We start from the raw sequence: 16,899 nt of genomic DNA on the forward strand, positions 1-16,899 counted from the left end.
GCCGAAAACAGACCTTCTACCGAGGTTTCTTCTAACCTCGTGGAGTCGGTTTCTGAAATCCAACCTGCTGTTGTGATTTCTCAGGATTTATCTGACACTATTCCCCTGGATACTTCAACTCCCGCACGTGGAGCTGCTAGGCCTCCCGCAGCCATGTCCATTAAGGCCTTTGCTAGGGCTAAAGCAGCTAAAGCTACAAAGACTGTGCCTGTTAAGACCCCCTCTCACAGGCCCACTTCCAGCTCTCAAATGCTTTCTTTGGCAGAGGATCTTATTTCTTTAATCCGGGGATCCCAACCTCATCCAGACAGGGCCTCTCATCCACCTCCAGAGAAGAGGCCTAGAGCAGAGCCCCCCGAGCCAGTGTCCACAGACGATTCTTCTGATGATCCAGAAAATACAGACCCTCCAGAAACTCCTTATTCCCCTTACGAAGACTCTGATGCTGAAGAGTCCATTCCTTCGGCCTCTCCACCTGAGGAATTTTCCTTTGGGGAAACCTTGCATGCCATGAGGGAACAATTTCAGTGGCAGGGCCAAGATTTTTCAGACTCCAGGAAAAGGCTTAGAACCTTTTTGCATTTACCTCAACATAGGCCTTTAGCTATACCTCCAGTTCTCTCTGTTGTAGATGATGCATTTAATGATGCTTGCACTGCTCCTGATTCTTTACCTCCGGCCCCTGTTAAGCCCGATAGGTTCTACAGGGTCCCGGACACACATCACCATTTATACAAGGCTCCTTTAGCAGATCCCGAGACTATCTCCCAGGGTCCTAAGGCTGTAGCATCTACCTCTGCAAAAAAAACCCTCCCCTCTGTAAGGGAATCCAGGTCCTTAGAGAGATGGGGTAAAAAAGTTTACACTTCTGCTACTCTGTCAGCTAGAGCCTTGAACTGTCAATTTCATATGATACAATATCAAGAATTTATGCTAGACCAGTTAACTAAAAAAACTGTCCTCTGATGAACCTTTTGATAAGAAGTATGTTCAGGAAATGGTACATAACATGCAGCAAGTTAGTAACCATTCTTTAAAATGTGGCTATGATGCACTGGAGGCTTCTTTTAGATCAGCCATGACTGGCACAGTTATCAGAAGGCATGCATGGTTGAAAGAGCAGACCTTACCGGACCATGTCAAAGCAAAGCTATTAGATGCTCCTATGGACAAGGCTAATTTATTTGGACCACCTGCACAACAGGTACTGAAGAAGATGGAGGAGAAAGCAAAATCTGTACAGTGAAAGATTTCTTACAGGTCCAACCTCCAAGGTTTAGCAGGAACTGGCCCTCCAAAAACTGGTCCTTTCCAGACTCCTCTAAAGCCCAGAGAGGCAGAGATAGACGACCAAGAGGCAGAAACCAATCCAGAGGTGCCTACAGGGGACGCCAGTGGCAGGGTAACAACCAACGAGGCACAGGCGCAGCCACCACCACTGCATCAGGACAATCACAGTGACTTGACTCTGGCACCACCTACCAGGGAACAAATAGAAGCACCCTTAGGCGGAAAGCTAGCTTTATTTTCAAAAAACTGGCATTACATCACAAGGGACAAGTGGATCTTGCAAACTATAAACCAAGGTTACAGGTTTCATTTCCATACTCTACCAGGAAAGAGAGGAATGCCAAACCTACCACCAAATCAAAAGGTAGAAGCTCTAAAACAAATATCTCAATTGTTAAGGATGAGAGCTGTGGAAAAGGTACCATCTATGGAACAAGGAAAGGGATTTTACTCCAGACTTTTCCTGGTACCAAGAAAAGAGAACAACTGGAGGCCTATTCTCGACCTGTCCACTTTAAACTCATTCTCATTGTTCCAAAATTCAAAATGCTGACTCTACAGCAGCTTCTTCCCATGCTGGGCAAGGAGTCTTGGCTGGTAACTCTAGATCTCAAGGAGGCATACCTGCACGTTCCCATATGACAAAATTGCAGAAGATACCTCAGATTTCTTGCAGGATCAGAGCATTATCAATTCTCAGCATTGCCCTTTGGCTTATCTACTGCGCCCAGAGTGTTCACGAAATGCCTGGCATCAGTAATTGCTCATTGCAGGCTTCAGGGAATTCAAATTTACCCCTACCTGGACGACTGCCTGATACAAGCGGACAACATGAACAAACTAACAGCAGACTTACAAAGAGTCATTTACCTGCTACAAGCCCTGGGATATACAGTCAATATAAAAAAGTCAATGCTGATACCATCCCAAAGAATAACCTTTTTGGGTGCAGAGCTGGACACATCAAAACAAATGGCATTTCTAACTGTAGAAAAACAAAAACAATTACCTCTCTACTTCTTGGCATTAACAAAGCAGAACCATCTGACAGCAAGAAAAGTACTACAAGCCCTGGGCTTCATGGCATCCTGCATAATACTGGTTCCTCATGCCAGACTGCATATGAGAAAGCTACAGTGGTACCTAAAAAATGTATGGTCTCAACACAAACACAGCCTAGAAACCAAAATTCCTATAATCCCCTGCCTGAAGCAAGAGTTCCTATGGTGGGCTCAGGCCTGCCAATCAAACACAGGATTGCCCTTCTACAGCATTCAACCAAGTCAAACCATCACGACGGACGCCTCAGACCTCGGTTGGGGGGCCCACATGGACAAGTGCATACAAGGCTTATGGACACAAGACCAGCTGCACCTGCACATAAATCTAAAGGAAATGCTGGCAGTAAAATTGGCAATCCAGTCATTCAGACCATTTCTCCTAGAAGGTCATCTGATGATAAGGACAGACAACACCACAGTGATGTGGTACATCAACAAACAGGGAGGCACACACTCATACCCTCTATGCCGGATGGCACTGGACCTATGGAATGTGGCTCTGAGCTACAACATTCACTTACGAGCAATTTTCGTACCAGGAAAAGAAAACATTCTAGCAGATATATTAAGCAGAACTACCACGGATGCCCACGAATGGATGCTGCATCCGGACATCTTCAAGGCCATCACAAGGAGATGGGGGCTCCCAGAAATAGACTTATTTGCATCTCCACACAATCACCAGCTAAAGAAATTCTGCACGAGGATGTACCACCCACTTGCATGGAAGGTGGACTCCCTATCTTTCAGTTGGGAAAACCTGTCAGCATATGCATTCCCACCACTTCCTTTGATGCACAAGGTGCTATTGAAGATCAAAGAGGACCGGCCAAGGATCATTCTGATAGCTCCAGACTGGCCAAGGCAACATTGGTACCCATTACTAAGGAGCCTATCTCAGGAACTAATATGGACACTACCCCTGGTTCCATTACTGTTAACACAGAACAACTACAACATCCTGCATCCAAACCTGAAAACTTTGCAGCTGACTGCCTGGAACATCACATAAGATCAATTAACCCAAATTTATCCCAAAGGGTAAAAGACATCATGCTTGAGGCTCGCAGACCCTCAACAAGAAAAAATTATGCAGCAAAATGGAAAAGATTTCTCATTTGGAGTACTGCAAGGGGAGAAGATGTGTCACTGATAAACATAGCCAGCATCTTGGAATACTTGGCAGAGCTCTTCCACACAGGCCTCTCCTATTCTTCCATCAAGATACATGCATCAGCTATCTCAGCAGAATACACCTTGGATCCTCCAGTATTCTCACACCCTCTGCTAAGGCAGTTTCTAAGAGGAATTAAAAATGTAAAACCTCCAAGGAAACCGCCATTGCCAACATGGGACTTGAACTTTGTGCTAGAGAAATTGACACTTCCCCCTTTCGAACCAGCAGCAACAGCAGAATTACAATTCTTATCATGGAAGACTGCTTTCCTGCTGGCAATCACTTCAGCAAGAAGGGTATCTGAACTACAGGCATTAATGGCAGTACAACCCTTCCTGATCTTCCATCAAGATAGAGTGTCCATGAGAACTAATCCTACATTCATGCCTAAGGTGGTATCCAGAGTATCTTTAAATCAGGCTATCCACCTACCTACCTTCTTCCCAAACCCACAGAACAGGGGAGAAAGACTGCTACATGCCTTGGATGTGCATAGACAGTTACGCTACTACCTGGACAGAACCAAGAGCAATAGGAAAACTGACCAGCTTCTGGTAGCATATGCTACAGGAAAGGAAGGAAAAGCAATTTCAAAACAAACAATCTCCAAGTGGATAGGAAATTGCATTAGATTTTGTTACTCCTACCATGGAAAGAAAACTCCAGATAACATCAGGCCTCACTCTACAAGGGCTACAGCCACTACCACAGCTTTCTTACGAGGAGTGGCCACCAAGGACATTATAGAGGCTGCTACTTGGACCTCCGTGCATACATTTGCCAAGCATTATAATTTACCTTTATACTCCAGATCCCGAGCAGGTTTTGCCACTGCTGTGTTGCAAGGGATCCTAACTACACCATAATCTCTTTTTTCCTCCTCCCCTAGTTTAGCTATGGTATTCTACCCATTTGTAAGGACTGCAGATGCATCCTTGAAGGACATAGTACAGTTTTGTACCTACCATAAATGTAGATGTCCGATAGGAATGCATCTGCAGTCAGGATTACCCACCCACCTTCCCCACTGTGGTACTCCTAGGGTATTTGGCCATCTTGTAGCTAGCTGGGGGGGGGGGATCTATTATGGTGTATTAGTTTGTATATATGTACATACATGCTTATTTTTTGTGGTTGCTCTCTACTATTTGGAATCATTGGCATTTATCCAAATTTAGCCTTCCTAGAGGGCACCTGGCATCTGGGGCAAGAAACACTGAGGAAAATGGCGTCTGCTGATGCCTTTATACCCAAATATCTGCAGCTATGACGTCGGGTGAAGTGCGACACCAGCCGAAGCCAGACCCAGACTTTGGAATCCGGCCGACCGAAGGGCTGCCTGACGACAGGACAACCCATTTGTTAGGAATGCAGATGCATTCCTATCGGACATCTACATTTATGGTAGGTACAAAACTGTACTTTTTCTTTATTGTGACTTGTGATGCTGTGCTGTGGATGCATCTAAATGTGAGCCATTTTCTTTGTTGCATAAAATTGCAGTTTTGTAGTTGTCTATGTAGCAGTACATGCTGTCAAGTTTTAATGAAGTTTCACTGTTTTTGCCTGTAGTCTTGGAGGTGGGACATTCCTTGGCCTTTGCTGTTTGCTCACAGGCTGCTCTACATTTGAAGAAGCTTTGGAAATGGCATCACATGGCGACAGCACCAAAGTAGATAAGTTAGTAAAGGATATCTATGGAGGAGATTATGAGAGGTTCGGACTACCTGGCTGGGCTGTGGCATCTAGGTAATGTCAGCTGTTTGTGTGATTGTCATTTCAACTTAACACTTACTATCTCTTGGAAGATGAATAGCCTTGGCACTGTTAGTAAAACGGAACCTGGTTGTAAAGTAGGTATTTATTTGGCTACTGCGGTTGATTGTTGGATAATGTCACACCCACTTCTATTTATAAAGCATAAGTGTCTTTAACATGTTTCATGATAAATAAAATGTTAATCCTGACAGAGTAAATGTTTTAAATTGGCATATTCGTGAGTTGTAGACGGATCTATCACAGACAGGGTCATTATATGTGGCAAAAATGCCTTTTAATCTGACCCTAAAAGTAAATTTACTTACCATGACAAGAAAATGGAATTGATTAGTTAGTATAATTTTACTGTTAGAACCCAGTAGGAGGTGGTTTTGTTGTGCACCAGTAACAGTATCCTTATTTGTAGTACATAGGCCGTATATCTGGATTACAATTCAAAATCAGTGACTTTGAGGAGACAACTGGGAGAGGTGGATGAGTGATAAAGCTACTGCCTGCTTACCTCTTTGAGTGGGCGTTTTGAGCAGGGGGGCATATGTCTAGGGTGTACGCCCTGCTCCCCAGCAGTGATGGAGACCATAAAGTTGCTTCAAGTATTGAGGCAGGTGATAATTTCCACAAAGGTCCATTGCACAGTTATCTCTTGAGTGATTGCACGAAAGTGCAGGAGATGGTAATGGCTAAAATAAAAAAATCCTTTGATGGCTGCTTGAATAATGCCCTCCATGTGGCTGCATTCTTGCCAGGTTACAGGGAAATGGATGAAACGTAGTGAGGAAATGTTATGATGGCCAGCAGGTGCAGAGGGACAAAAGTGTGCAGGGTACATTGTGCGTATGCATTACATGTGTGTGTGTGTGTGTGTGTGTGTGTGTGTGTGTGTGTGTGTGTGTGTGTGTGTGTGTGTGTGTGTGTGTATTTATATGTATAAATTATGACTAAATAAAAAAAAAAATTAAAATTTGAAAAAAAATTACAACAATGCATTGCACATGCTATCAGGCGTAACTTCGGAGTATGCAAGTACAAAACCATGTTTTTTTTAAGGGCGGGGCAACCCCACCTGCGCCCCCACAACCATTACGTATTATAGTTTCTTAATCACAGATCTCACTGTACCTGGTAAATGGGATATACCTCAACCCCATTAAGGTATCAGGCTCACACACCTGTCGTTCAAAGTGTCAGCTAAATAGATATCGACTTTAACAATGGTTAACTTAATTACTGTATTACATATACATGTAGCTGTATGAGTTTATGTCAAACGTTTGGATTGTAAAGAGTTTGAACAATTAGATATTGTTTGAATGAGAAAGATTTAAAAAAAATGAACCAAGCAAAAAGATTTTTTTTTTCAGTGGGGCAACTCCCCTGCACCCCTCCACACCCACTGCTGTGTTTATTGTGTTTATATGTGTGTATATATATATAAATATATATATATATATATATATATATATATATATATATATATAAATATATTTATAGATATATATATAAATATATATATAGATATATATAGGTGTATAAATATATATATAGATATATATAGGTATATATATATATATATATATATATATATATATATATATATATATATATATATATATGTATGTATATATATATATACCCACACATACATATACACATACATACACTAATACTGAGATTGCATTACAGAGGGAAAGAGCAGATTTCCAGTCCCCACTGTCCCACAATCTCGCACATCCAAATATTGGCAACATCCTCATAAGTAGGCTAATTTACAAACTTTTAACAGGTATTTTAAGTGTTCCAACTTTGTAATATATGATCCCATACATATTCTTCAGCCTTCAGAAATAAATGCCACAGGCAGTAAACATCTTAACAGAAAAAACTTTAGCAGAGACTTTCTTTTTACATATAGGCTTAACACAGCTGGTTGCTAGATGAACCTACATTCATATCAGGGAAACAACCAAAGTCTGTTTCCATGTGTTCTTTCACTGTATTTTGCCTTTTTGGCATCCATGTACTGAATTGTGGATTTTTCATTTATCATTGCAGTGGCTTTCAGGTTAAATCCAACTATTTTTATACTTTTTTTTCTTTCTCGGTGAAAGTTGAACTTTGCCTCCCCTTTAGGCCACAACTTTGTCATTGTGACATCTTTTTTATGGCTCCATTTAACACATTTGTGTGTGTTCTTGATTCTTTGTGTGTCTTCATCACAGTTTTATTGGAGTTTGTATTTTGCAGATGTTTGTTGTGTTTCACTGTTGCAGTCATTATATTTGGGTTATCTGCTTGCAGTAGCCCTCAGTCGGCCTGATTAACAAAGTCTTGGGTCCTGCGTCGGTTGCTGTCCCTTCTTCCATGACGTCAGGGGTATAAAACATGCACCCGACGCCATTACATCAGTCTTTCTTGCTGTGCGGTGCCTGAAGCAGAAGCAGTTCACAAGTGCCAGTCAGCCGGCTCCTGAAATTTTTGTTTTCGGGTTTCAGAACCAAAGTCTTCAACTAAAGCTAAGTACCCCGTTGGGGAAACCTTTTCTTGCTCCTTACCCCAATGTCAGTAAAAGTTAATAATTGCATTACTTGTGGAAAGCAAATACCTCACAAAGATTTTCATTTGTACTGTATTCCTTGCCTAGGCCGTGACCACGACGTACCTTGCTGTCGGTTTTGTGCTTTATTTAATCAGCGCACTATCCATTGTCGGTATATTTTTGCTTCTAAATATTTCGGTTCTCGGTTTAATTATCCTAAGCCAGTCGCCAGTTCGCCGGTACTCAGGCACTTTCACAGCCCGATACCCGCTACTTCTGACTTGCAGGCCTCTACTGAGACCCATTCGGAGTCCAGAATGCCGTGAGATACTTCAGCTGTGTAACCTGCGGATGTCACTGCCTTGGATGGGTCCTGAGCCACTGTGCAGGCACCGGCTCCTGAGGGTGTATTCAGGCCTACAGACTTGCATATTAAACAGATGCCTCCTTCCTCATTTAGGCCAAAATCTCGAACCATGCCTAAAAAACCGACACCCAGGCCGCATGCCCAGGCTTCTATGCCTAAAAAACAAATGATAAAAATGGCTGAAGATCTTATAATCTAATCAGGGGAAGCTATCCTACCCCTTCTAAGAGACCTAGGACTGAAGTTGTTTATGAATCTTCTGACCAGGATTCTGATTTTTCTGATTCTTCTGATGATCTGGATTTGCCCTTATCTACTTATGAGGATTCTGATGCAGAGGACTCTATTCCCTCTGCTTCTCCTCCAGAGGATTTTTCTTTTGGTGAGACCTTACATACTCTAAGGGAACATTTCCACTGGGAAAGCCAGGATTTTTCTGATTCAAAAAAGAGGCTTAGGGATTTCTTACTCCTGCCTTGGCATAGGTCTTTAGCTATACCTCCTGTACTAGACATTGTTGATGATGCCTTTTCAGAATCTAGTTTGGCCCCTGATTCTTTGCCTCCTGCTCCCAGAAAATCTGACAGATATTACAGGGTTCCTGATTCTCACAAGTTCCTTTTTAAAAATCCTATGGCGGATCCAGAGACTATTTCACAGGGACCCAAGGGCATTAAGGCTTTTACTGCTAAAAATCCTACCCCCTCTGATAGAGACTCCAGGGCACTGGATAGATGGAATAAGAAAGTTTACACTTCTGCAACCTTGGCCATTAGGGCTTTAAATTGCCAGTTTCATATGTTAAAAGTATCAACAGCATGTTATTGGATTGCTTAAACAGAAAATGATGTTAATTCCTGACTGAATTACAGGATTTAATGCATTCTGCTGAACACTTTGGAAAACATACTTTGCAATGTGGATTTGATTTGTTACTGGGTCTGTGCTCAGAAGTCATGCTTGGCTTAAGGAGCAATCTTTGCCTGATCATGTTAAAGCTAAATTGTTGGATGCTCCCTTAAATCAGGACCGCCTGTTTGGCAACAAGGCTGAGGAAGTTCTTAAAAAAATGGAAGATAAAGCTAAATCTATGCAAAGTGTTAAAGATTTCTTACAAGTTCAGCCTGCTAGATTTAGTAGGCACTGGCCCTCTAAAAATTGGTCCTTTCCAGCCCCTTCCAGATCTTCTCAAGCCAAATCCAGACACAGCAGAAACCCCAGGTTACAGTCCCAAGGGACACACAAGACTAGGCAGTGGGGGGTTTCCGCACCCAAACCTGGGAGTAGTAAGACTCCCCCTATGGAAAACTGTCTCAATGACTTGCTTTTAAAACTTCCAAGCACTTCCCTTCTGAATGCTCCTTTAGGCGGAAAGATTGGCCTGCAGGCCAAAAACTGGGAACTTATTACCCAGGACAAATGGGTTTTAAATATAGTGTCCCAAGGATACAGATTTCATTTCCACACGTTATCAACATCAAGCGGGTGGCCAGATTTACCCCCAAATCAGTGGGCAGAGGCCCAAAATCAAGTACTCTCTCTCTTAAACATGGGGGCTATTCAGTTAGTACCAGAAGAGGAAAAGGGACAAGGTTTCTATTAGCGACTTCCTGGTACCCAGAAAAGTCAATACATGGCATCCTATCCTGGACATTTGTATTCTAAACACCTTTCTGGTGATTCCAAAATTCAAAATGCTGACTCTTCATCAGCTGCTTCCTATACTAGGCAAGGATGCATGGTTGGCAACACTAGACTTAAAAGAAGCATACTTGCACATCCCTATCAGGGAGTCTTGCAGAAGATACCTACGCTTCAAAGCAGACTACATGCACTATCAGATGTTCATCGTGTTTCACTGTTGCAGTCATTACACTTGGGTTATCCTGCTGGCAGGCTACCCGAAGTTGGCCAGAATTCCAAAGTCTAGGTCCAGCGTCGGTTGCTGTCGCCTCTTCCCTGACGTCAGTGCACTAGGGGTATAAAAGATGCAACCGACACCAGTTTCTTGCCGCGCGGTGCCCGAAGCAAAAGCAGTTCGCAAGTGCCGGTCGGCCGACTCCTGAGATTTTCGAAATCGAATTTCAGAACCAAAGTCTTCAATAAAGCTAAGTACCCCGTTGGGGAAACTTTTTCTTGCTCCAGACCGATGTCAGTAAAAGTTAACAATTGTATTTCTCGTGGGAAGCAAATACCTCATAAGGGCTTTCATTCTTGCTGCATTCCTTGCCTAGGCCCTGACCACGATGTTACTGGTTGTCGGTTTTGTGCTAGATTCAACAAACGCACTATTAAGCGTCAGTTTGATTTTGCTTTACATTACTTTGGCCGAAGGTTTAACTACATAATGCTGTCGGAACAACCGACGACCGGAATTCATAAAAAACGCAAAGGCAAGGAAAAGGACAGGCATCCAAGGTCCAAAACCAATGACGAAGCCTCTTCTAGGCCAGTCGCCGGTTCTCAGTGAGGTGCTTTCGCAGCCCCTGACACCCGCTACCTCAAAGCCACAGACCGTACCAGACTCCCACGTGGAGACACCTAGGCCTCTGGAAACTCAAGGTATTGGGCCTGCGGAAACTATCCCCTCAGATGGGTCCGGAGCCGCTGAGCAGGCATCGGCCTCTGAGGGTGTTTTCAGACCTTCACAACTTACTATTAAGTCCACTACAGCAGCCAAGGCAAAGTCAAAAACACCATTAAAGACAAGGAAACAAGTACAGCATTCTCCTGGACAATCATCCATGCCAAAGAAACAGATGCTTAAAATGGCCGAGGACCTAATTACTTTGATCAGGGGCTCCCATCCCCCTCCTGATAATAGGCCTAGGCAAGACACTGACACCAGGTTTCTATTTCCTCTGATTCCTCTTCAGATCAGGGATATTCTCTCCCTCCCTATGAGGACTCTGATGCAGAAGAATCTGTACCTTCAGCCTTTCCGCCTGAGGATTATTCTTTTGGGGAAACCTTGCACACCATGAGGGAGCATTTCCATTGGGAGAGCCAGGATTATTCAGAATCCAAGAAAAGGCTCAGGGACTTTCTTTTATTGCCTCAGCACAGCCCCCTGGCTATCCCCCATGCGCTTGATATTGTTTTTTCTGAATCCAGTCTGTCTCCTGATTCTTTACCCCCTGCTCCAGTCAAGCCAGATAGGTACTGCAGGGTCCCTGACTCTCATAAATTTCTTTATAAAAACCCTGCTGCTGACCCAGAAACAATTTCTCAGTGTGCCAAAGGGGTTTAGGCTTCCACTGCAAAAAATCCTGTCCCCTCTGATAGGGATTCTAGAGCTCTGGATAGATGGGGGAAAAAGTTTATACTTCTGCTACTTTAGCTGTAAGGGCTTTAAACTGCCAGTTTCACATGCTTAAATATCAACAGTACCTCATGTCTTTGTTAAAACAGAAAATGGTTACAAACTCAGAATGTCCTGACAATAAGGAAATGCAGGATTTATTGCATGCAGCTGAACAAGTGGGAAGGCATACTCTGCAATGTGGTTTTGATTCATTAGAGGCTTCTTGTAGAGCCGCAGTTACAGGCTCTGTCATTCGAAGGCATGCTTGGTTGAAAGAACAAAGTTTACTTGAACATGTTAAAGTAAAATTATTGGATGCTCCACTACAGCACGATACTTTGGTGTTAAAGAAAATGGAGGATAAAGCAAAATCAATGCAGACAGTAAAGGATTTCTTACAGGTACAACCACCTAGGTTTAGCAGAAACTGGCCTTCAAAAAATTGGTCCTTTCCGGTGTCAGACAGGCCATAAAGAGGCAGATACAGACGCCCAAGAGGCAGATCTCAGCCCCAAGGCTCATACAGACCTAAACAATGGGGTGCTTCAGCCCCCAAAGGAGGAGAAGACAAATCACAACCTTATAGGAAACAGTCCCAGTGACTTCCCCCTACAAATGCCAAGCTCTTACTTTGGTAGCAGCCTTAGGGGAAAGCTAGCACTTTTCTCACAAAATTGGCACATGATCACCCAGGACAAATGGGTACTAAATATTGTTTCTCAGGGTTACAGGTTCCACTTTCACACCCTTCCAAAATCAAAAGGTATGCCGGACCTGCCACAAAATCAATGGGCAGAGGCACAAAAACAAATTTCTGCTCTCATGAACATGAGAGCTATTCGAAGAGTACCACAACAAGAACAGGGACAAGGATTTTACTCAAGACTTTTCCTGGCAACCAGAAAGGACAAAGCCTTGACCTGTCAATCCTAAATACTTTCCTGGATGTTCCAAAATTCAAAATGTTAACACTGCAGCAAATTCTACCCATGTTGGGCAAGAAGGCTTGACTAGTTACTTTGGACTTCAAGGAGGCATACCTGCATGTCCCAATCAGACAATCTTGCAGAAGATACCTCAGATTCATAGCTGGCTCAATTCATTACCAATTCTCTGCACTGCCCTTTGGCTTATCTACTGCGCCCAGGGTCTTCACAAAATGCCTGGCACCAGTAATTGCATTTTGCAGACAAAAAGGAATTCAAATATATCCCTACTTGGACAACTCCCTTATTCAAGCAAACAGCAAGGACATTCTACTAAAGCATCTGGCGTTTGTAAACAGATTACTAGTTTGCCTAGGGTACACAGTAAACGAAAATAAATCAAAACTAGTGCCCTCTCGAGAGATAATATTCCTGGGTGCAAGCTTAAATACAACTTCCCAGATGGCTTGTCTCAAGCCAGACAAGCAAAGGCAACTGACTCATTACTTTCAAATGATGGCAACAAAGACCCAGCTCCCTGCAAGAAAAATTTTGCAGGCCCTGGGCTTCATGGCATCCTGCATTCTACTAATACCATATGCAAGACTGCATATGAGGAAATTACAATGGTATCTAAAAAGTGTTTGGACTCAACATTGCCACAGCCTGGAAACAATAATAACTCTAATTCCCTGCCTGCAACAGGAGTTTTGATGGTGGGCATGGGCCTGTCACCACAACAAGGGACAGCCTTTTACCTTACCCACAGCCAGGCAGACAATAACAACAGATGCATCAGATTATGCCTGGGGGGCACACATGGCAGGAAAATGTATTCAGGGCACGTGGTGCAAGGAACAAATGCTTCTTCACATCAATCAAAAAGAGATGCTAGCTGTACAGAATGCCCTGACAGCCTTCAAGGATCTACTACATCCAGGACAACTATTACTAAAGATGGACAACACCACAGTAATGTGGTACATAAACAAGCAAGGGGGCACACATTCCTACCCCCTCCGCAGGCAAGCCATGACTTTGTGGAACACAGCACTGACCTGTCAAGTATATCTGCAGGCACAATTCCTGCCAGGAATGAAAAATACACTGGCAGACGAACTAAGCAGAAATCTCATGGATTCTCACGAATGGAAACTAAATCCACAGGTCTTCAGCCTGATAAAAAGGAAATGGGGACGCCCAGACATAGATCTTTTTGCCTACCTGCACAACTGCCAACTACAGAGATTCTGTACAAGAACTTATCACTCACAAGCATAGAAGGTGGATGCTCTATCATTCAGCTGGAAAACCCTGACAGTTTATGCCTTTCCTCCACTGCCTCTTCTTCCCAAGGTACTCCTAAAAGTCAGACAAGAGAAGCCAAAAATGGTCCTGATTGCCCCAGACTGGCCACGCCAGCACTGGTACCCAATCCTAAAGAGCTTGTCTCAAGGCCCAGCCTGGCCTTTACCTCAAATTCCTCATCTTCTGACCAATAAAACAATCAGATTCTGCACAGTCATCTCAGAACCTTAAATCTGGCAGCATGGCAGATAATATAGCCACTCAGACCACACCTCTCTCTAAAGCTGGTATGGATGTCATTTTAGAAGCCAGGAGGCCCAGCACTAGGAAATCTTATGCAGAAAAATGGAAGAGATTCTGTGCTTGGAACCAGGCACAAGGACTCGAGCCACTTGTTCCAAATATACTTCAGATTTTACAATACCTAACTGAGATGCTGGACAAAGGCCTATCCTTCTCATCAATTAAGATCCATGCCTCTGCTATTTCAGCTCATTACAATACGGAACCTCGCTCATCCACTACTAAGACAGTTTCACAGAGGGGCAGAAAACATAAGACCCCCAAGGAGAGCGCCAACACCTACTTGGGACCTCAACTTTGTTTTAGAAAAACTCGCACTGCCTCCTTTTGAGCCAGCCAATACAGCTGATATAAAATTCTTATCATGGAAGACTGCTCTGCTCCTAGCAATAACCTCAGCAAGAAGAGTCTCAGAGTTACAGGCATTAATGGCAGTAGAACCTTTCATCATTTTTCATCAGGACAGGGTCTCTCTAAGGACAAACCCAACATTTATGCCAAAGGTAGTGTCCAGTGTGGCTCTCAACCAAACCATTCATTTGCCAGCATTCTATTCAAATCCCCAGAATAAAGCGGAGAGGCTTCTGCACGCTTTGGACATACACAGACAGCTACGATTCTACTTGGACAAAACAAAAGCTTTCAGAAAAACTGAGCAACTGTTTGTAGCTTATGCTGCAGGATCACAAAGAAAACCTATCTCGAAACAGACTATTTCAAAATGGATAAGACTCTGCATTCGCTTCTGCTATTCACAACATGGCAAGTAAGTGCCTAAGGGCATTAGGCCACATTCTACCAGAGCAGCAGCCACTTTAGCAGCCTTCCTTAGAGGAGTACCAACCAAAGACATTTTAGAGGCTGCAACCTGGAGTTCAGTGCACACTTTCACCAAGCACTACCACTTACCTCTCTACTCTAAATCCAGAGCAGGCTTTGCCACTGCAGTTCTGCAGGGCCTGGTAGCCTCTCTTAATCCTATTTAGGCCCAGCCACCCAACCTCAGCTTTGGGATTCAACCCAAGTGTAATGACTGCAACAGTGAAACACGATGAACATAGTATAGTTGTGTACCTACCATAAATGTAGATGTTAGAGTGTATTCACTGTTGCAGTCCAGGTTACCCTCCCACCATCCCCCTTTTTTCTTTGCTGGGACTTTTCTGTACTTCTCACTTCTATACGACCTATATGGTGTATTTGCTTGTAGATGAAGGAAATGTTTATTTTAGTACATGCTTGGTTTTTGGCATAATTTCTTCAGCCTACCTATTTGGGGGCACCTGACATTTGGGGCAAGAAAAACTGAAGAAAATGGCGTCGGTTGCATCTTTTATACCCCTGGCGGACTGATGTCAGGAAAGAGGCGACAGCAACCGACGCCGGACCTAGACTTTGGAATTCAGGCCGACTGCGGGTGGCCTGCCAGCAGGATAACCCAAGTGTAATGACTGCAACAGTGAATACACTCGAACATCTACATTTATGGTAGGTACACAACTGTACTTTCTCTGCACTGCCCTTTGGCTTATCTACTGCGCCCAGGGTATTCACAAAGTGCCTAGATCCAGTCATTACATTTTGCAGGCCAAGAAATATTCAAATATACCCATACCTGGACGATTGTCTAATTCAGGCAGAAAGCAAGGACATTCTTTTGAATCATCTGGCCTTTGTTCAAAGGGTACTGGCTTGTCTGGGGTTCACCATAAATGAAAAGAAATCACACCTGGTACCCTGTCAACAAGTTATATTCCTGGGAGCAAGCTTGAATACAACTTCCCAGATGGCATTCCTCACGCCAGAGAAACGGATTCATTTGACAACTTACTTCAAACAAGTGGCCACAAAAACCCAGCTGTCTGCAAGGCAAATACTGCAAGCCTTGAGGTTCATGGCCTCCTGCATTCTTCTAATTCCGTATGCAAGGCTGCATATGAAGAAACTACAATGGTATCTCAAACGCCTATGGTGTAAACATTCACAGGATTTTAGAAGCAATGATTCTATCATACCTTGCCTACGCCTGGAGTTCCTTTGGTGGGCAGAGGCCTGCCACCAAAACAGGTGTCTACCATTCACATTACCCCCTGCCGCCCAAATATTAACAACAGACACATCAGACTATGCATAGGGGGGCTCACCTGGCAGGGAAGTGCATTTAGGGCAAGTGGAACCCAAGTCAAATGCACCTACACATAAATCAAAAGGAAATGTTAGCTGTACAGAATGCTCTGACAGCCTTCAAGGACCACATTCTTCCAGGACAACTAATAGTAAAGATGGACAACACCACTGTCATGTGGTACATAAACAAGCAGGGGGGTACACATTCTTACCCCCCCTGCAGACTAGCCATGGCATTGTGGAACACAGCCTTGAGCTACCAAGTGAATCTACAAGGTCAGTTCCTGCCAGGAAAACTAAATACACTGGCAGACGGACTAAGCAGAAACCTCATGGACCCACACGAGTAGACACTGAAACCAAGGATTTTCAACATGTTGACAAGCAAGTGGGGGAGCCCAGATATAGATGTGTATGCCTCCCCCCAGAACTATCAACTGGACAAATTTTGCACAAGGATTCCCCACAAGCTAACTTGGTAAGTGGATGCTCCATCTTTCAGCTGGAAAAATCTATCAGTTTATGCCTTTTCTCCACTGCATCTGCTCTCCAAGGTACTACTAAAGGTCAAACAGGACAAGCCAAGGACGATTTTAATTGCACCAGACTGGCCTCGCCAACACTGGTACCCACTCTTGCGCAGTGTGTCATGCTTGGCTCCATGACACCTGCCTCGGACTTCTTCCCTGTTGTCTCAGCAGGAGAACCAGATTCTGCACCC

At 43.7% G+C, this 16,899-nt stretch overlaps 1 protein-coding gene across 3 annotated transcripts in view; it reads left to right on the forward strand.

The window, feature by feature from the left end:
• The window catches only part of LOC122793954 (pantothenate kinase 3-like), a 1,051,947-nt gene that overhangs the window by 553,493 nt on the left and 481,555 nt on the right, over positions 1–16,899 (forward strand). For all 3 annotated transcript variants that reach the window (XM_044062003.1, XM_044062002.1, XM_044062001.1), the window contains exon 5: positions 5,101–5,277. In XM_044062003.1, coding sequence (XP_043917938.1) covers positions 5,101–5,277 — 177 coding nt within the window. The remainder of the gene's footprint in view (positions 1–5,100; positions 5,278–16,899) is intronic.

Source organism: Protopterus annectens, chromosome 2.part1 (genome assembly GCF_019279795.1).
Source record: "Protopterus annectens isolate FY-2018-M chromosome 2.part1, PAN1.0, whole genome shotgun sequence".
NCBI classification, from domain to species: domain Eukaryota; kingdom Metazoa; phylum Chordata; order Ceratodontiformes; family Protopteridae; genus Protopterus; species Protopterus annectens.